General features: G+C 36.8%; 1 protein-coding gene across 1 annotated transcript; it reads left to right on the top strand.

The window, feature by feature from the left end:
* Nucleotides 1-14,527, top strand: LOC149556501 (oligopeptide transporter 7-like). Its single transcript, XM_089830818.1, has 7 exons — nt 1-338; nt 3,389-3,924; nt 4,042-4,139; nt 5,256-5,825; nt 5,949-6,204; nt 13,193-13,375; nt 13,466-14,527. The coding sequence occupies exons 1-7, from the start codon at nt 332-334 to the stop codon at nt 14,078-14,080; spliced, it is 2,265 nt and encodes a 754-aa protein (XP_089686944.1). The 5' UTR covers nt 1-331; the 3' UTR covers nt 14,081-14,527.
* Nucleotides 14,528-16,070: the final 1,543 nt, after the last annotated feature.

Here is a 16,070-nt window from a genome sequence, read left to right as displayed (position 1 = left end):
ACATCAGTCTTCAGTTTTCTATCTCCACCTTCTAAAAATAGCACATGCACCTCATACAAAAATTTTGTTTGTCTTACACGTAAGACTTTGACGCTTTAACTCTAAAGCCGCTACATGAAGAACGGAGTACACACGGCCTTAACTAAGTGCGACATAATTGGAGTCGGCTTATAATTTTACGGATGCAAACACAAGTTGCTTAAAGCAGAGGCGTCCCTTTGCAGGTAAATTGTTTTAAGCAGAGATGAGTTCTTAGGCTCTGATCTGCTTCATTTGATCTCTGTGAAGGAAGGAGGACTTTGTTTCTTTGGAATTCGATCAGTCCTTTACAATGAAAGGTACGTATTTATACAAGATTTTGTTTAGTCTTCTCTTTTCTTCAACAATCTACTGGTTTTCCTTCCCGTTTTTTATTTCCATCAAGCGTGCTCTGTTTTGATTCGTGAAACTGCTGGTTTCAGTTTAGTTAGTTTGTGCATGGAAAACATTTGCTGCGCAGAAGAATTGTTCACCTAGAATTTGTTCATGCTTCTCTTCTTCTCAACGATCTACTGCTTTTCCTTTCCGCTTCTTTATTTTTCGTCAAGCCTGCTCTGTTTCCATATTGCTGGTTTTATTTTAGTTAGTTTGTGCACGGAACATTTTGCTGAGCAGAAAAATCGTTCGCCTTCATGCTTCTCTTCTTTTCAACAATCTACTGGTTTTCCTTTCCCCTTTTTTATTTTCATCAAGCCTGCTCTGTTTTGATTTGCCAAACTGCTGGTTTTATTTTAGTTAGTTTGTGAATGGAAGATATTTGCTGCACAGAAGAATCGTTCACCTAAAATTTGTTCGTGCTTTTCTTCTTTTCAACGATCTACTAGTATTTCTTTCCCTTTCTTTATTTTCATTAAGCCTGCTCTGTTTCGATTCGCCAAACCGCTGGTTTTATTTTAGTTAGTTTGTGCACGGAAAATATTTGCTGCACAGAAGAATCCTTTACCTTTGCAAAATGATGTAATTATAACTGCGCGTTCTCGTATAATTTGTGTCTTCTTCGTCGCTTCTGAAATTACGAAAGAGTGACAGAAAAGGGTTTCAACTTTCATTAATGATTATCCCGTTGTCCAGTTGGTAAGCCGAAAAGTATCAAGATTGGGTGGCAAGAGAATCGTTTCCTTTGAGAAAGATAGGAGTCAACGCGATTTTTGTAACAGGATTTAGGAAATGATTTATTAACTGTATTAAAATTCTGCCACTTCTAAGAGCAAATGTTCCTGCCACTATATTGATATGCAAACTCGAGAAATTGATCTATTTATTGAATTGATAGGTTTTCGAGGTATGATATCCTACGATTATTTGTCTAAATTGATCGGAACACGCATTAAAAAAATTTACTGTAGAATTTTAAATTAAATTGTAAAATAATTGTTATTCTGGAAGCATTTTTTAAATTAGTCAAATTATCACACTTCTTCTGGTTTCATGCGGACTGAAGAAGACTGGACTTAAAGCTTTTTCCAAATTATCAAATTCATCTTAAATTTTAGCAATTATTATAAATATTACATAATTAAATTTAATTATCACTATTTTATAATAATATATAAAATTTGATTTCAAAAATTAATTTATATAATACATTCTAATAATAAGGATAATATCATATCATTATATTTATACAAATAAATTGTAAATTAACACATAATATTATCCAAGTTCTTAAATTATGTTCTATACTTTACATCAAAATTCAAGAATTTTCATTGGTCCCTTATTCTACATCTTTAATATTTTTTTAAATAATAATAATTGTTTAAAGAAAAGTTATTTATAAACATTTAATCGATATAAAAAACAATAATAATAAAAATTATTTTTATTAGAAACAATAGCAATTCTTTTGTTAGTCTTGGAAGATATCTGAAAATGAGCTATTGTTTTTATTTTATGTAGTTACACTAGAAGAATAATTAGTTTGTTTTTCTTGAAGAATGAGATTGGTTAGTCTTGAAGCTATTTGAAATTGAGCTATTATTTTGGAAGATTTTGAAATTGAGCTATTAGTTTGGAAGATATCTGAATTGAGCTATTATTTTGGAAGATTTTGAAATTGAACTATTATTTTGATTTTATATAGTCACATTTGGAAACACATATAACCTGAGAATGAGAAAATAATAATTTTTTTTTTTTTTGAAAGAATGTCAAATTTAAGATTTTTTGGAAACACACATAACCTGAGAATGAGAAAATAAATTATTTTTTTGGAAGAATGTCAAATTTGAACCTACAACCTCCAAAGAGGAAGCATACGGATCAGGCACTTTTTAATCATATATGACAGGTTAAAAAATTGTAAGACCGTATGGTTTGATAGGCTAATTTTTTAGAGAATCATCAATATTACAACTAAATCTATTACTAAACCGTCAATATTTTTTATAGGTAATTTAGTATTATATTTAATATTATACATAAATGTGATTTCATAATTTGTATAATATATATGTATTATAAATATATATTATTTTATATTATAGATGTTTCTTTTTTTTTTTTCTATTTAGTTATCTTTCTATTTTGGTGAATACATATTTATATTAATTTATAATCTTATCGAAATACAATATAATCAACTTTAAAATTTATTTTTAAAAATATAAAATTTAAAAATTTCTTAAAGTAACATACATGAACTTAGAAACCTGTTCTTTTATGATATTGTATATAGTATTAATTTATAATTAAAAGTTATTCATAAAGAGTTTTACAAATATTACTAATTACTATTATTATTTTCTAATTTATAGAATATTTAAAGTTAAAATGAAATTTAACAATCAATTTTTTAATCAAAACGTAGAATGAAACGCGTAAAAAAAAATTATGTCATAAAAAAATCATATGACTAGCAAGGGAGACCGTCAAATTCCACGCCTGATACCGATCACCGCTAGACCGAGTGATTTTGTGTTGGTAAGTAGTTAAACAACAAGTATACGTGCAGTGAGATTTTTTTTGGAAGACGCCTGTTTTTGTTAGACTGCGAGAGGAAGGCACCTAACTATTCGGAAAGTTGAAACTTTTTCCGTTTATCCTCAGGACCTCAGGTCTTTAAGATCTTACAGGGTTACTAATGCTAATAATCGAAGCCATTTTATTCCTAATTGGATCAGATAATTTAATTAAAAACTTATTTTTCTAAAAAAAAATTGCATAGATTTAGATTAAGAAATTCTCACGCCTAGATGATATCGTTTTGTTTGTTGTCTTTACTAAAAGCCGTAAGAGAGCATAAAATTTGCAATTCTTTTGTTTTTACCCACATAGTTCGGACCTTTTCAAATTTTATGAATGCCAAATACGAAATCTACTTGATTTGCGATTTTTGAAGGATCTGCAGGCAGCAGAGAAGATGGAGGAGATAAAGTGTCGTACGAAGACGTGGATCCTGCAAAAACCATTGACAAGAATGAAGAGAAAGAACTAGTTCATTCAGGGGATGCGAATGAACAATCACCCATTGAACAGGTGGCACTTACTGTGCCTACAACAGATGACCCAAGCATGCCTTCCTTGACCTTCAGAATGTGGGTTCTTGGTATTCTGTCATGTGTGTTGCTATCTTTTCTGAATCAGTTCTTTTGGTACAGAACAGAGCCCCTCTCTGTAACGGCAATCTCTGCTCAGATTGCAGTACTTCCTCTTGGCCGCATGATGGCAGCTACCCTAAGCAAGAGGAAGTTTTTGGCTGGAAGAAAGTGGGAGTTCTCAATGAATCCGGGACCCTTCAATGTGAAGGAGCATGTGCTTATTACAATTTTCGCTAATTCAGGGGCTGGAAGTGTGTATGCTATACATATAGTCAGTGCCGTCAGAATTTTCTACAAGAAGAGGCTGGATCTGTTCGTTGCTTTTCTTATTGTTTTCACAACACAGGTTTATTTCTGTACAGTTGTTTTCCTACCAAAGATCCACTTCTGTACGTATTGTTTTGAAAGAAATTTTTGTTCCGTGTAAACAGTAATGTAATTGGGTGACGTTTCTTATTTGCAGGTACTAGGATTTGGATGGGCAGGAATCTTCAGAAGATATTTAGTAGAGCCCGCTGGCATGTGGTGGCCGTCAAATCTTGTCCAGGTTTCTCTCTTCAGGTAATTAACCTTTCATTCTTAAACGAAGAACTAATAAGAGGAAACCCCTGTTGTAGCCTTTAGGTATTAGCATTTCTAGGCTGAGTTTGCTGGGAATCTGCTTCCCACCCACGTACTTTCACACTCAACTTTAGGTGGCCCATGGTGCAAGAGACCTTAAGTACATTGTATCAGAGTAAGCGCAGACCTCAAAAGGCCTTGAGCGAATAACCTATAAATCTTATAGGTCGCCTCTACCTCAAACATTAAGAGTGCCCCTATCTTTGGATTGTCCATGATACTATTACACGAGTGTACCTCAAAGGCATAAGTGCAATATCAGCACAAACCTTGAAAATCACCATGGTTCAATACAATGGACTTTGGATAGCACATTCCAGATTGAGGCTTTGGAATCTTCGTGTATCATTAGGTGGAGTGGTCCTCAGAAGCTTCCATGTGACCACTTGTTATGAAATGTCATGTGCTGCAGCCTACAGGTAACCCATGCTGCAAGATACCTTTGGCTCTCATCGAGTTACATTGTTTCTTAGGCAGAAGTAGAACATACCCCAAATGTCTCAGCCAAATATCAGCACAAACCTAATAAATCAGTAAGATCATGACTTCAAACGGAAAGAGTGGCGGCACGAACATTGTCTAGCCCATAGTGAAAGAGAAATTGGCATCAACTAGCATTTTAGTTATATAGTAGAAGTCAAAGTTGCCATACAAATATCAATGGAAATCTTATATTTCACCATGGTCTCAACTTTCAAGGGTAGCAAATGATGACATGAATCTTTTAGAGACTGCTTATGTTTTTGAACATCTTTCTTAAGCATTTTTATCTTACCTTGCATTCAATTGATGCTTTTCTTAATTGTTCTAGATAGAGGGATCAACTCGGCACACCCATTGTATACTTAAGCTCATCACTTTGTTTTTCCTTTTCTATCCCTATATAGATAGAGATGCAGGGAATGGTTTACTTTGTAAATATACTTGGCAATCCTATTTTTCATGTATTCGTTCGTTTAAAATTAAAATTACATTAGAATTGATACACCAAATTAGACTTTGGTGGATACTTGGACATTGAGTAAATTTATGCTGTTTCAATTGTTATGATTGCAGAGCTCTTCATGAAAAGGAGAAGAGACCCAAGGGAGGGCTTACCAGAAATCAGTTTTTTCTAGTTGTCCTTACATGTAGTTTTGCCTATTATGTATTGCCCGGCTATATGTTTCTCATGATCACATCACTATCATGGGTGTGTTGGATATTTCCTAAATCTGTAATGGCACAACAACTGGGTTCAGGAATGGAAGGTCTTGGTATAGGTGTCATTGGTATTGATTGGTCCACAATTTCTTCGTATTTGGGAAGCCCACTTGCCAGTCCTTGGTTTGCCATTGCCAATGTAGGTGTTGGATTTGTGCTTGTAATGTATGTGATCACACCATTGGCATATTGGATGAATCTTTTTGACGCAAAGTCATTTCCTATATTTTCTAGTCATCTTTTCACTTCCTCCGGCCAAAGGTACAATATCTCCGAGATTATTGATTCAAATTTCCATCTGGACTTACACGCTTATAAGAAGTATGGCGAATTAAATTTAAGCACCTTCTTCGCTATGACGTATGGAGTGGGATTCGCTGCACTGACTGCCACAATAGTTCATGTACTTCTTTTCCACGGAAAGTATGTATCCATCTCCATGTCTTGAAATTTGTTTTTGAATTCAATAGAACTCTGGTATACCATCATAATAGGACTGATTTGCTGCATCTATTAATATGTCATTGTTTTTACCATTTTGTGCAGAGAAATTTGGCATCTGACCATGTCTGCTTTTAGAGATCATGAAGTGGATGTGCACACCAAGTTAATGAGAAAATACAAACAGGTGCCAGAACTGTGGTTCCAACTAATACTTGTTGGCACTGTTGCTTTGTCCATCTTTGCATGTGAGTACTACATTGATCAGCTTCAATTGCCCTGGTGGGGAGTACTGTTCGCATGCCTTATTGCTCTGGTCTTCACACTTCCTATTGGAATTATTGCTGCAACCACTAATCAGGTAAACTTGCATAAATCCGGAGTAACTTTTTTGAGTTGACCTTTGAAACATTGTCATTAATGATTGTTTTTTGGTAATCGAAATCTCAATATACTAAACTGATATAAATTAAACGGAAAATATACTATATTCCTTTGAAAATCAGGAACCATAGAACAAACTGATATTCCCCAGCTAAGCCTAAGGCATATGCTAATACCACCAGCTTGAAAGACCGGTTCTCCTGGTGCATGCTGAATGCATGGTTAAATTGCTGTCATGGAGGAACATATATTATGAACTTAGTGACATGAATTTTAAACTTGTGAGTGGTAATCTGGTTTCTATTGGATTAAATATTTCCTTAGTTGTTGGTTCGGATTCTGGTTCGGAACATTCGGATTCTAGATTCGCTCAAAAAAATGAACTAGATTCGGATTCATTTTAGGTTCGTCAATACAAGATTTTTTAAATTCATTTTTTAATATATTTGTAAACATATGCTACAGAAAATAAGTTCATATACCACAATACTAATATCTTAGAATACGAAATTGTTTTAGGTCTGCTGCTGCATAAAAGCCCAAAACAACGTCATTTTAGGTTGAACGAAACAAAAAAGCGCTTTATTGACTGTTGAAAAGTTGACAAAAAAGGTTTTCATTTCCCAAATTTGCTGTGAAGTCGTTGAAACTCTGCTTAGGCTTGTTTTACCCAAACCAAATTCAATCTAAATTCCTGCAAAGTCGAACAGGGTTCGAAAACATGATTCCGCTGGGAAATTACCAGGAAAATAGCGAATTTAACATGAATGCGAATCGACTACCAATTTGGACGAATTGAATTTCGACTTTCAGCTTTCTGGAGCGAATATGATAACTTACCTAGAAAATAACAAATTGCCATGTAGCAATAAAATTATAAAACTCAGAGCTCTGGATGCCTATCTCTAACCTCTTTGCGTTATGAAAAGTTACAATTTCCATGGAACCGCCTTCTGCTTGAATATTGAGGCAATAGGGGACGCACCCCACATGTTTTGAAAATAGTAAGGTGTGAAAAATTTAACTATTGCAGTCACTGATTATTAATTTCCTATCATAAACGATTATTAAACTGCTGAAAATAAATTTTCAGCTAACATCGGAAAATAACACAACTGCAACTTCACTTATAAAAATACGGAAAGAAATGCGCAACACAATGAACACAATATTTTCGGACAAATTGTCCCTGGAAAAACCCCTAAGGGAAAACCAGTTCTACAGATGAGAAATTATATTAAACTTCAGCAAATCAAGAGATACAAAATTCCTTGCCTCTTACTGGTAGAACTTCGACAACCTCCTAATTTATCCCGTTGATATTCCTCACTGCTATTCCCACGCTAACACTGCGCCCTTGCTAACACTGAAAGACTGTTTGCTAACACTGCAAACGTTTCTCCAAACTTCATATTCTCCAAATGCCCCCTAGACCCCCTTTTATACTACTCTCATTGGTAAACCAACGGCCGAGATTGATTTACAATCGACGGTGGAGATATAAAAGAACTTACCAACCCTAACAAAATTGGTTTCTAGTTGCTTCTGAAAGAAGTCAATTATTTAATAAATAGTTATCCTTGCTCTAACCAATTTGTTAGCAAAAACAATTAGATACTAAATAATAGCATATGGACAAACAGTTGTCCAAGCTAACAAAACTAACACTCCCTCTTAGCGAGGAAGTTGTTCTGCAGGACACCTAACTTATCTCTGAAGAAGATAAATTTTGCCTTCCCCAATGCCTTAGTTAGAATGTCTGCTACCTGCTCCTTTGTAGGTATGTATTGTAGCTGAACAACTCCCTTTTGTACACAATCTCTGATGAAGTGATAGTTGATATCTATATGTTTAGACCTATCATGAAACACTGGATTCTCAGACAACTTGATGCAACTCTGATTGTCACAATGTATCACAGTAGTCTCAACCTTCTGACCAAACAAGGCTACTAACAACTTCTGAAGCCATATAGCTTCACATGTTGCCATGCTAGCTACTATGTATTCTACTTCTGCTGAACTTATAGCCACAGACTTCTGCTTCCTGCTGAACCAAGATACAACTCCTGATCCCAAGCTGAAACAACACCCTGAAGTGCTCCTTTTGTCTGTTGTACTTCCTGCCCAATCTGCGTCAGTATAGCCTATCAACCTAATACCTTCACCTCGGACATATCTAATCTCATAGTCGACTGTACCACACAAGTAACGTAGCACATGCTTAGCCGCTGTCCAATGCATTCTCTTTGGTTCAACCATGAACTGACTAAGAGAGTTTACTGCAAATGCTATATCTGGCCTAGTATTGACCAAATACATAAGCGAACCAATCAACTGTCTATATAAAGTGGGATCTACATCCTTCTCCTTAGATGTATCTACCTTCCTCCAATTCGTGATCATGAGTGTAGACATGGCTTTGCAATCCTCCATTCCGAATTTCTTCAAGATTTCAATGCAATATTTCCCTTGACCAAGAAAAATCTCCCCATCTATCTGCCACACTTCCATGCCTAGAAAGTAGTGCATAAGTCCTAAATCTTTCATCTCGAACTCTTCTGCAAGGTTCCTCTTGCAATCCACTATGAGCCCTAGTGAACCTGTAAGAAATAGGTCATCCACATAAAGAACAAGAATGAGAATCTCACCCCCAACTATCAAGTAGTAGAGGTTAGCATCTGCTTCACTCTTCACAAAGCCCATTTTCTGCAAGTATGTATCAATGCGCTCATACCACGCTCTAGGAGCCTGCTTGAGTCCGTATAATGCTTTCTTCAATTTGCCCACATGGGTCTCTTTGTTGTGTGCTACAAAGCCTTCTAGTTGTTCTATGTATACCTCCTCCTTCAGCTCACTATTAAGGAATGTTGTCTTGACATCCATTTGATGGACTTTCCAACCCATCTACGCTGCAAGTGAGATTATAGATCGTATAGAAGTATACCTAACAACTGGAGCAAATGTCTCCTCATAGTCTATTCCCTCCTTCTGAGAGAACCCCTTTACCACGAACCTCACCTTATATTTCTCGATGCTACCATCCGCACCGTGCTTTATCTTGTAGATCCAGCGTGATCCAACTACAACCCTATCTGTTGGTCTAGGTACTACCTCCCACACATCGTTCTGCATTATTAAAGAATATTCCTCAACCATAGCACCTCGCCATATCTGATGTTCTGCAGCTTCCTAATAGCTAGAAGGCTCACTATCTACCAACTGACTAACTAATGCCACATAGTCATTGAACTTGGCTGGTTGTCTTCGTTGTCTAGTACTCTTCCTAGGAGCTCCCACAAACTCCTAAGTATCCCTTTGTGTATCTAGAACCACATGGTTCCTGCTGCCAACTGTAGAGGATGAAATGTCAACCTCTAAGTCTTCTAGATGCATTTCCTGTTGCACTTGTTGCTCCATACTCTGTGAATCTTCACTATCTGAGTCTATGCTCGTAGTAGTAACTGTACTTGAGCTTTGTTGCTCTTGACTTGGTCTTGCAACTTCTGTTGGCTGCTCACTCTGATCATCTGCTGGCAAATCTCTAGATCTCCTGAATGCCTTGTCCTCCATGAACTTGACATCCCGTCTAACAATAATTCTTTTAGTCCTCGGAATGAAAATCTTGTATGCCTTTGAGGTCTCACTGTACTCAACAAAGTACCCCCTCTCTGCAGTCTGATCTAACTTTGTACATGTATCTCCAGGAATATGGCAATATGCCAAACTCCTGAATATCCTGAAGTGACTAACATCTGGCTTCTTCCCTGTGAAAGCCTCCTCTGGTGTCATCTTCCCTAGCACCTTGTGTGGAACTCTATTCTGAATGTAGACTGTTCTATTACACACCTCTGCCCATAAGTAACGGGGCATGCCCTAGTCATGTAGCATAGCTCTTGCTGCCTCTGATATAGAATGGTTCTTCCTCTCAGCAACTCCATTCTACTATGGATTGTAAGAAACAATCCATTCTCTCTTGATTCCTTCTCTGGTACAAAACTCCTGAAAGATATTTCCTTTGTACTCGCCTCCATTGTCTGACCGAAGAACCTTTATCTTCTTTCCTGTCAAATTCTCCACAAGAGCCTTGAACTCTTGGAATCGACTGAAAACCTCATCTTTAGTCTTCAAGAAGTATATCTAGGTCTTTCTAGAGAAATCATCAATAAAAGTAACATAGTACTCATATCCTCTGAGAGATTTCGTCGACATCGGTCCACAAACATCTGAATGTACTAGATCAAGAACACCCTTAGATCTGGTGTCACTTCTTGGAAAAGATGCTTTCGCAAACTTCCCCAACACACATCCCTTACATACATCGTCATGCTCTGTGCTCACCTCTGGAACACCTGTCACCGTCTCACGAAGCAATCTAAGTGCTCCATGATGAATATGGCCCATCCTCCTATGCCATAGCTCTCCAAGATCTCTAGGATTACTGTTGCTCATAAGTGCCTTAGGAGCATCAAACTGCAATCTATAAAGGCGACCACTCCTAAATCCAATAGTTATGGGTGATTTCCAATTCTTGTGCTTAATCAACACATTTGTCCCTCTAAAGAGTACATTATACCCCCTATCCTGAAGAACAGATATAGAAATCAAATTCATACCTAAGCCTGGCACATATAACACATCATGAAGTGGAATTATCTTTCCATTCTCCCTCTGAAACTGAACAAGTGGAATTATCTTTCCATTCTCCCTCTGAAACTGAACAGTCCATTTCCCAACAGGGTTGAGTTTGGATAATTTTTCCATAGAAATCTAGATGTTGGTGTCCTCCTCCTTGTAACTGGAGAAGTACTCTCTAACTCCTGTCATATGAAATTACACCCCACTATCTATATACCAAACACACTGTGAGGTTGAGCTAACCATACAAGCTATGAGTGCAAACTCATCTTCCATTCTACTAGAGAGTTCTTCCACACTTGTTGAAGCTGCCACCTACTTCTTACCCTTCTTCCTCTCTGGGCAATCACTGACATAGTGACCAAACTCGTGACATCCAAAGCACTTGACCTTAGAAAGGTCCTTCTTCTTCTTCTCACTTTGTGAACTTGATCCTTTGCTAGATCCCTTCTTTGCTTTCCCTTTACCTGCTAGGGCAACGTTCTCTTGTTCCACCTCATTTTTCTGACTCTTGTTGGCCCCATTGACAAGACTTAGTCTAAACTCCTCCTGAATGAAATCAGTCCATAGTCGATCCCAACTCGGTAAAGTATCTTGTCCACTGACAACTTGAACAAGGACACTCCATTGTTTAGTAAACCCATTTAGGGCTATTCTCACTAGCTCGTCATCACTAGGACTATCTCCAACAGTTGCTAACTCATCCTTGACAAGTCTGAGCCTAGTGAGGTAACTTGTGACGTCTTCTCTCTGATTCATTCGAGTATTCTTTAGCTTCTCTCTGAGAATCAGCTTCCTGTTGGTGGTAGCATTCTGGTATAGATTCAGAATGGCATCCCACATCTTCGTTGTATCTAGCTCTGCGATATGTGGAACAATATGATCCTTGACACCATCAAGGATAATCCTCCTCACTTTGGCATCGTCCTTCCTATATGCTGCAAGCTGTGTTGCATCCGTTGGTACAGGTACAACACTAGTAGCATAATCTTTGATACCATTCTCTTCCAACAATAAAGAAATTCTAGCCTTCCAGACACCAAAATTTGATGCACCATCCAATCTATCCTGATCTCTCAAACCAGCTGAAGCCATCTCAAGGATTTAAAGCAATAATAAATCTAAAGAGATCAAAATTTCTTTCCTAGGGAAAAACTCTTCTACCCTTAACAATGCTCTGATACCATGTGAAAAATTTAACTATTGCAGTCACTGATTATTAATCTCCTATCATAAACGATTATTAAACTGCTGAAAATAAATTCCCAGCTAATATCGAAAAATAACACAACTGCAACTTCACTTATAAAAATATGAAAAGAAATGCGCAACACAATGAACACAAGATTTTCGGACAAATTGTCCTTGGAAAAACCAGTTCTACAGATGAGAAATTATATTAAACTTCAGCAAATCAAGAGATACAAAATTCCTTGCTTCTTACTGGTAGAACTTTGACAACCTCCTAATTTATCCCGCTGATATTCCCCACTGCTATTCTCGCGCTAACACTATGCCCTTGCTAACACTGCAAGATTGTTTGCTAACACTGCAAACGTTTCTCCAAACTTCATGTTCTCCAAATGCCCCCTAGACCCCCTTTTATACTACTCTCATTGGTAAACCAACGGCCGAGATTGATTTACAATCGATGGTGGAGATATAAAAGAACTTACCAACCCTAACAAAATTGGTTTCTAGTTGCTTCTAAAAGAAGTCAATTATTTAATAAATAATTGTCCTTGCTCTAACCAATTTGTTAGCAAAAACAATTAGATACTAAATAATAGCATATGGACAAACAGCTGTCCAAGCTAACAAAACTAACATAAGGTACCTTCTGGTATTAATCTTTCTTTCAGGTAACAGTTGTTTAGGGTTTGGAGAATTTCGTGAGTCATTGGGTGCTTGATTATGTATTCCTCCCATGCCGTGATCTTAATTTTGAATGTAAGCATCGTTTTAAGTATGAATCAGTGTAAGTCTTCAGGTAATTGAAAACCTTGTGTCTCTGTTCTACTTATTCTTCAAAATGTAATTTCTGAGGCACTGTACAGATCTAGTTAACTCACTGATTTTACAGAGCACACGCTAAGTTGCAAATTTGAACAAAACTCAAATTAGCATTTGAGAATTGACATGTGCTAATGGTTCGTAATCAAATATTGTGGCACTACAGGATGTTAATGGCTATGCAGGGGTTGATTTCTAACGTATCTTGTCTTAATACTTGCAGTTTTTTATGTTAAAATGGCAATGGCAATCTCTGTAGAATTTGAGAGTAGTTACACCTACGAACTGAATATGTTTATCATCTGGGTGTTGCAGGCTCCAGGTCTGAATATCATAACTGAATACATCATAGGTTACATTTATCCCGGAAGACCAGTTGCAAACATATGCTTCAAAGTATATGGTTACATAAGCATGACTCAAGCCCTCACATTCTTACAGGACTTTAAACTGGGTCATTATATGAAAATCCCCCCACGAAATATGTTCGTGGCACAGGTATATAATTGAACTCAGATAATACCTTTGAAGGGCTCCAAATTTATAAATTCACGTGACTAACTTGATTCTTATTTTGTTTTTCTGAAGGTGGTGGGCACAGTAATTTCAGCAGTAGTGTACTTAGGAACAGCGTGGTGGATGATGGAGACCATTCCTAATATCTGTGACACAAGTGTCTTGCCTTCGAACAGCCCCTGGACTTGTCCACAGGACCGGGTTTTCTTTGATGCCTCTGTAATATGGGGATTGATAGGACCCAGGAGGATTTTTGGAAACCTCGGTAAATATGAGTCAATTAGCTGGTTTTTCTTAGGTGGGGCAATTGCTCCACTTTTGGTATGGCTGGCTCATAAAGCATACCCCCACAAAAAATGGATCAGATTGATTAATATGCCAATCCTTATTGGGGCAACAGGAATGATGCCCCCTGCAACAGCAGTCAATTACACAAGCTGGATACTAACGGGATTTATTTTTAGTTTTGTTATCTATAGATACAAGAAAGATTGGTGGCAAAGGCATAATTACGTGCTTTCAGCCGGGTTGGATGCAGGATTGGCATTCATGGGAGTGCTACTGTACGTGTGCTTGGGATTAGAAAACATTTCCTTGAACTGGTGGGGAGATAATATGGATGGATGCCCCTTGGCACACTGCCCCACTGAAAAGGGCATTCTAGTAAAAGGCTGCCCAGCATTTTAAGCAAAATATTTAAACTTGTATATAGTAGAGATTTCATTTAGTTCTAGCATGTTGCAACCTGTCCAGAGATTCTTGACATTATTATGTGCTATTACGAAGAATAAAAGATTGGATGCCTCAATTTGTCTTCCAACTATTTAATGAAAGTGCCTATCAGTACACCACAGTCCATCCTGCTTTGATGCTTCCCTAAGAAGCACTCCAAATATGATAAGAGCTAGATGACTTAAAAGAAATTTGCAGACAGCGGAGTTCAGATCTTTCCAATGTGCCATGTAAACACAGTGGCAAGCAGTGGTGTATTGTTTATCTATACGTGTCTTTGATTCTTAATAAGCATCTCTATCTATTGCTTTGTATTTAATTACTATGTATTCTTCTCCGCACTAGCCAACTCTTGGATTGTGATCCCAAAAAAGTTAATGAAAAAAATATTTAAAGATCAAATCCAGAAACTATCAAAATAAAATGCAGTTTGCTTAAGTGAAAATATAAATTAATTTAATCTTTTCTTAAGGTTGAGATGGTTTGGATGTTTAAATTTCCCAATGCAGCTTCTTCAAGGGTTATGTTACAGTAAATTTTGCTTTCAATATTTTGTAAATTTACTTTCTTCTATCAAGAATTGCAGTCAGTATGAAAATATAATGATTTCCACAGATATTTAGTCAGGGAAGATAGTCTAAAAATCTTAGGTTTGTGCTGCCTGCCAAGTAAAATGAACTAAAACCACTGATCTATTTGAATCGGAAGAAATGAAATGTGAGATTTTGTATGCCCAATGAAAACAAAGATGGGGTAAAATAGAAAGCTTATTAATGTGAGGAGCTTGGAAACAATTAAAATGCATTCAGAAAAAATTTCATTTATTAAATTTTTTATTTTATTGGATATAAAGGTGGCAGAGGCGTAAAGATTTATGATGTTCCTAACAAAGGAAATTGCTTGTTCAAACGACTAATTACAATCATAGCTCTTCTTTAGACTGGAAAATTTACTGGAACATACTTAAAATTGATATTAACGAGCCTTCAACTGAAGCATACGTAATGCTTGGATAGAATCTTTAATATGAAATGGAGAGGTATATAGCTGCGCTGGCTGTTTCAGATTTTTCGGCTCCACTTTTCAATGCGAGAAGTCGTCGACATGTCCACATGTAAATAAAAAATAACTCATAATTTCCCAGAAAGAATCAAATCACTGATGTACGGCGGTGTGCATGCACCAGATAATGGCTTGCTTTTCATCCCTTTTCATGAATGCCAAATCATTTTGACAAGTTGATTTTGCTTTGATTACAATCCAAAGGAAAATAAACATTTGTGGAATGTTTAAGCTAATCAACAACTTCTGGCAAACCAATAAAGAACTCCTACATTATTTAGAGAGGAAACAGTTGACATTACGTTGATCTCAAGACATTAAATGTCAACGTGACTAATGAAAGCTTTTATTACAACCACATATGATGGGTTGGAGTGCTGTGGGGCAGCACTCGACCAGATGTTTATTTCATCCACTAAAACACTATAGGGAAACCAGCCGATTGTTGTCTATGCATTGCTGTCATCTGTCATGAAAGCTTCCAAAATGATTTCACATGTACAAATAGTTGATCTAACGTATTAATAGCTGATCATTTTTTAGTTTTCTTGGTTGCTGATTGGTCGATTTGTGCAAAAAGTACTATTTTTTGGTTGAGTGGCTATTGGTACATCTTAAAGAGGCTTTGGCTATCCAGCCCCATCGTTCGGGATCGATGGATGCCTGCCGCAACTACTACCATGGCCATACCATGATTGTGTCGTATGAAGATGGATGTCAATGATGATGACAGTTGGTCAGGGCCTTTGCAGTACAGTCATCGACTTGGGTCAACGCATTTAATCACCAAAAATTTTTGAAGGACGAGTTTTTGTGAGTATAGCACCCACAGAGTCATGTCAAACCGTGATCGCATGTTTTAGTTAGAAATTATGTAAATTAG

This window comes from Cupressus sempervirens, chromosome 5, assembly GCF_028749045.1.
Source record: "Cupressus sempervirens isolate cs-2001-9-10 chromosome 5, ASM2874904v1, whole genome shotgun sequence".
In the NCBI taxonomy this organism is placed as follows: Eukaryota; Viridiplantae; Streptophyta; class Pinopsida; order Cupressales; family Cupressaceae; genus Cupressus; species Cupressus sempervirens.
Note: the sequence above shows the minus strand (reverse complement) of the source record. Positions and strands in the feature narration are given on the sequence as shown.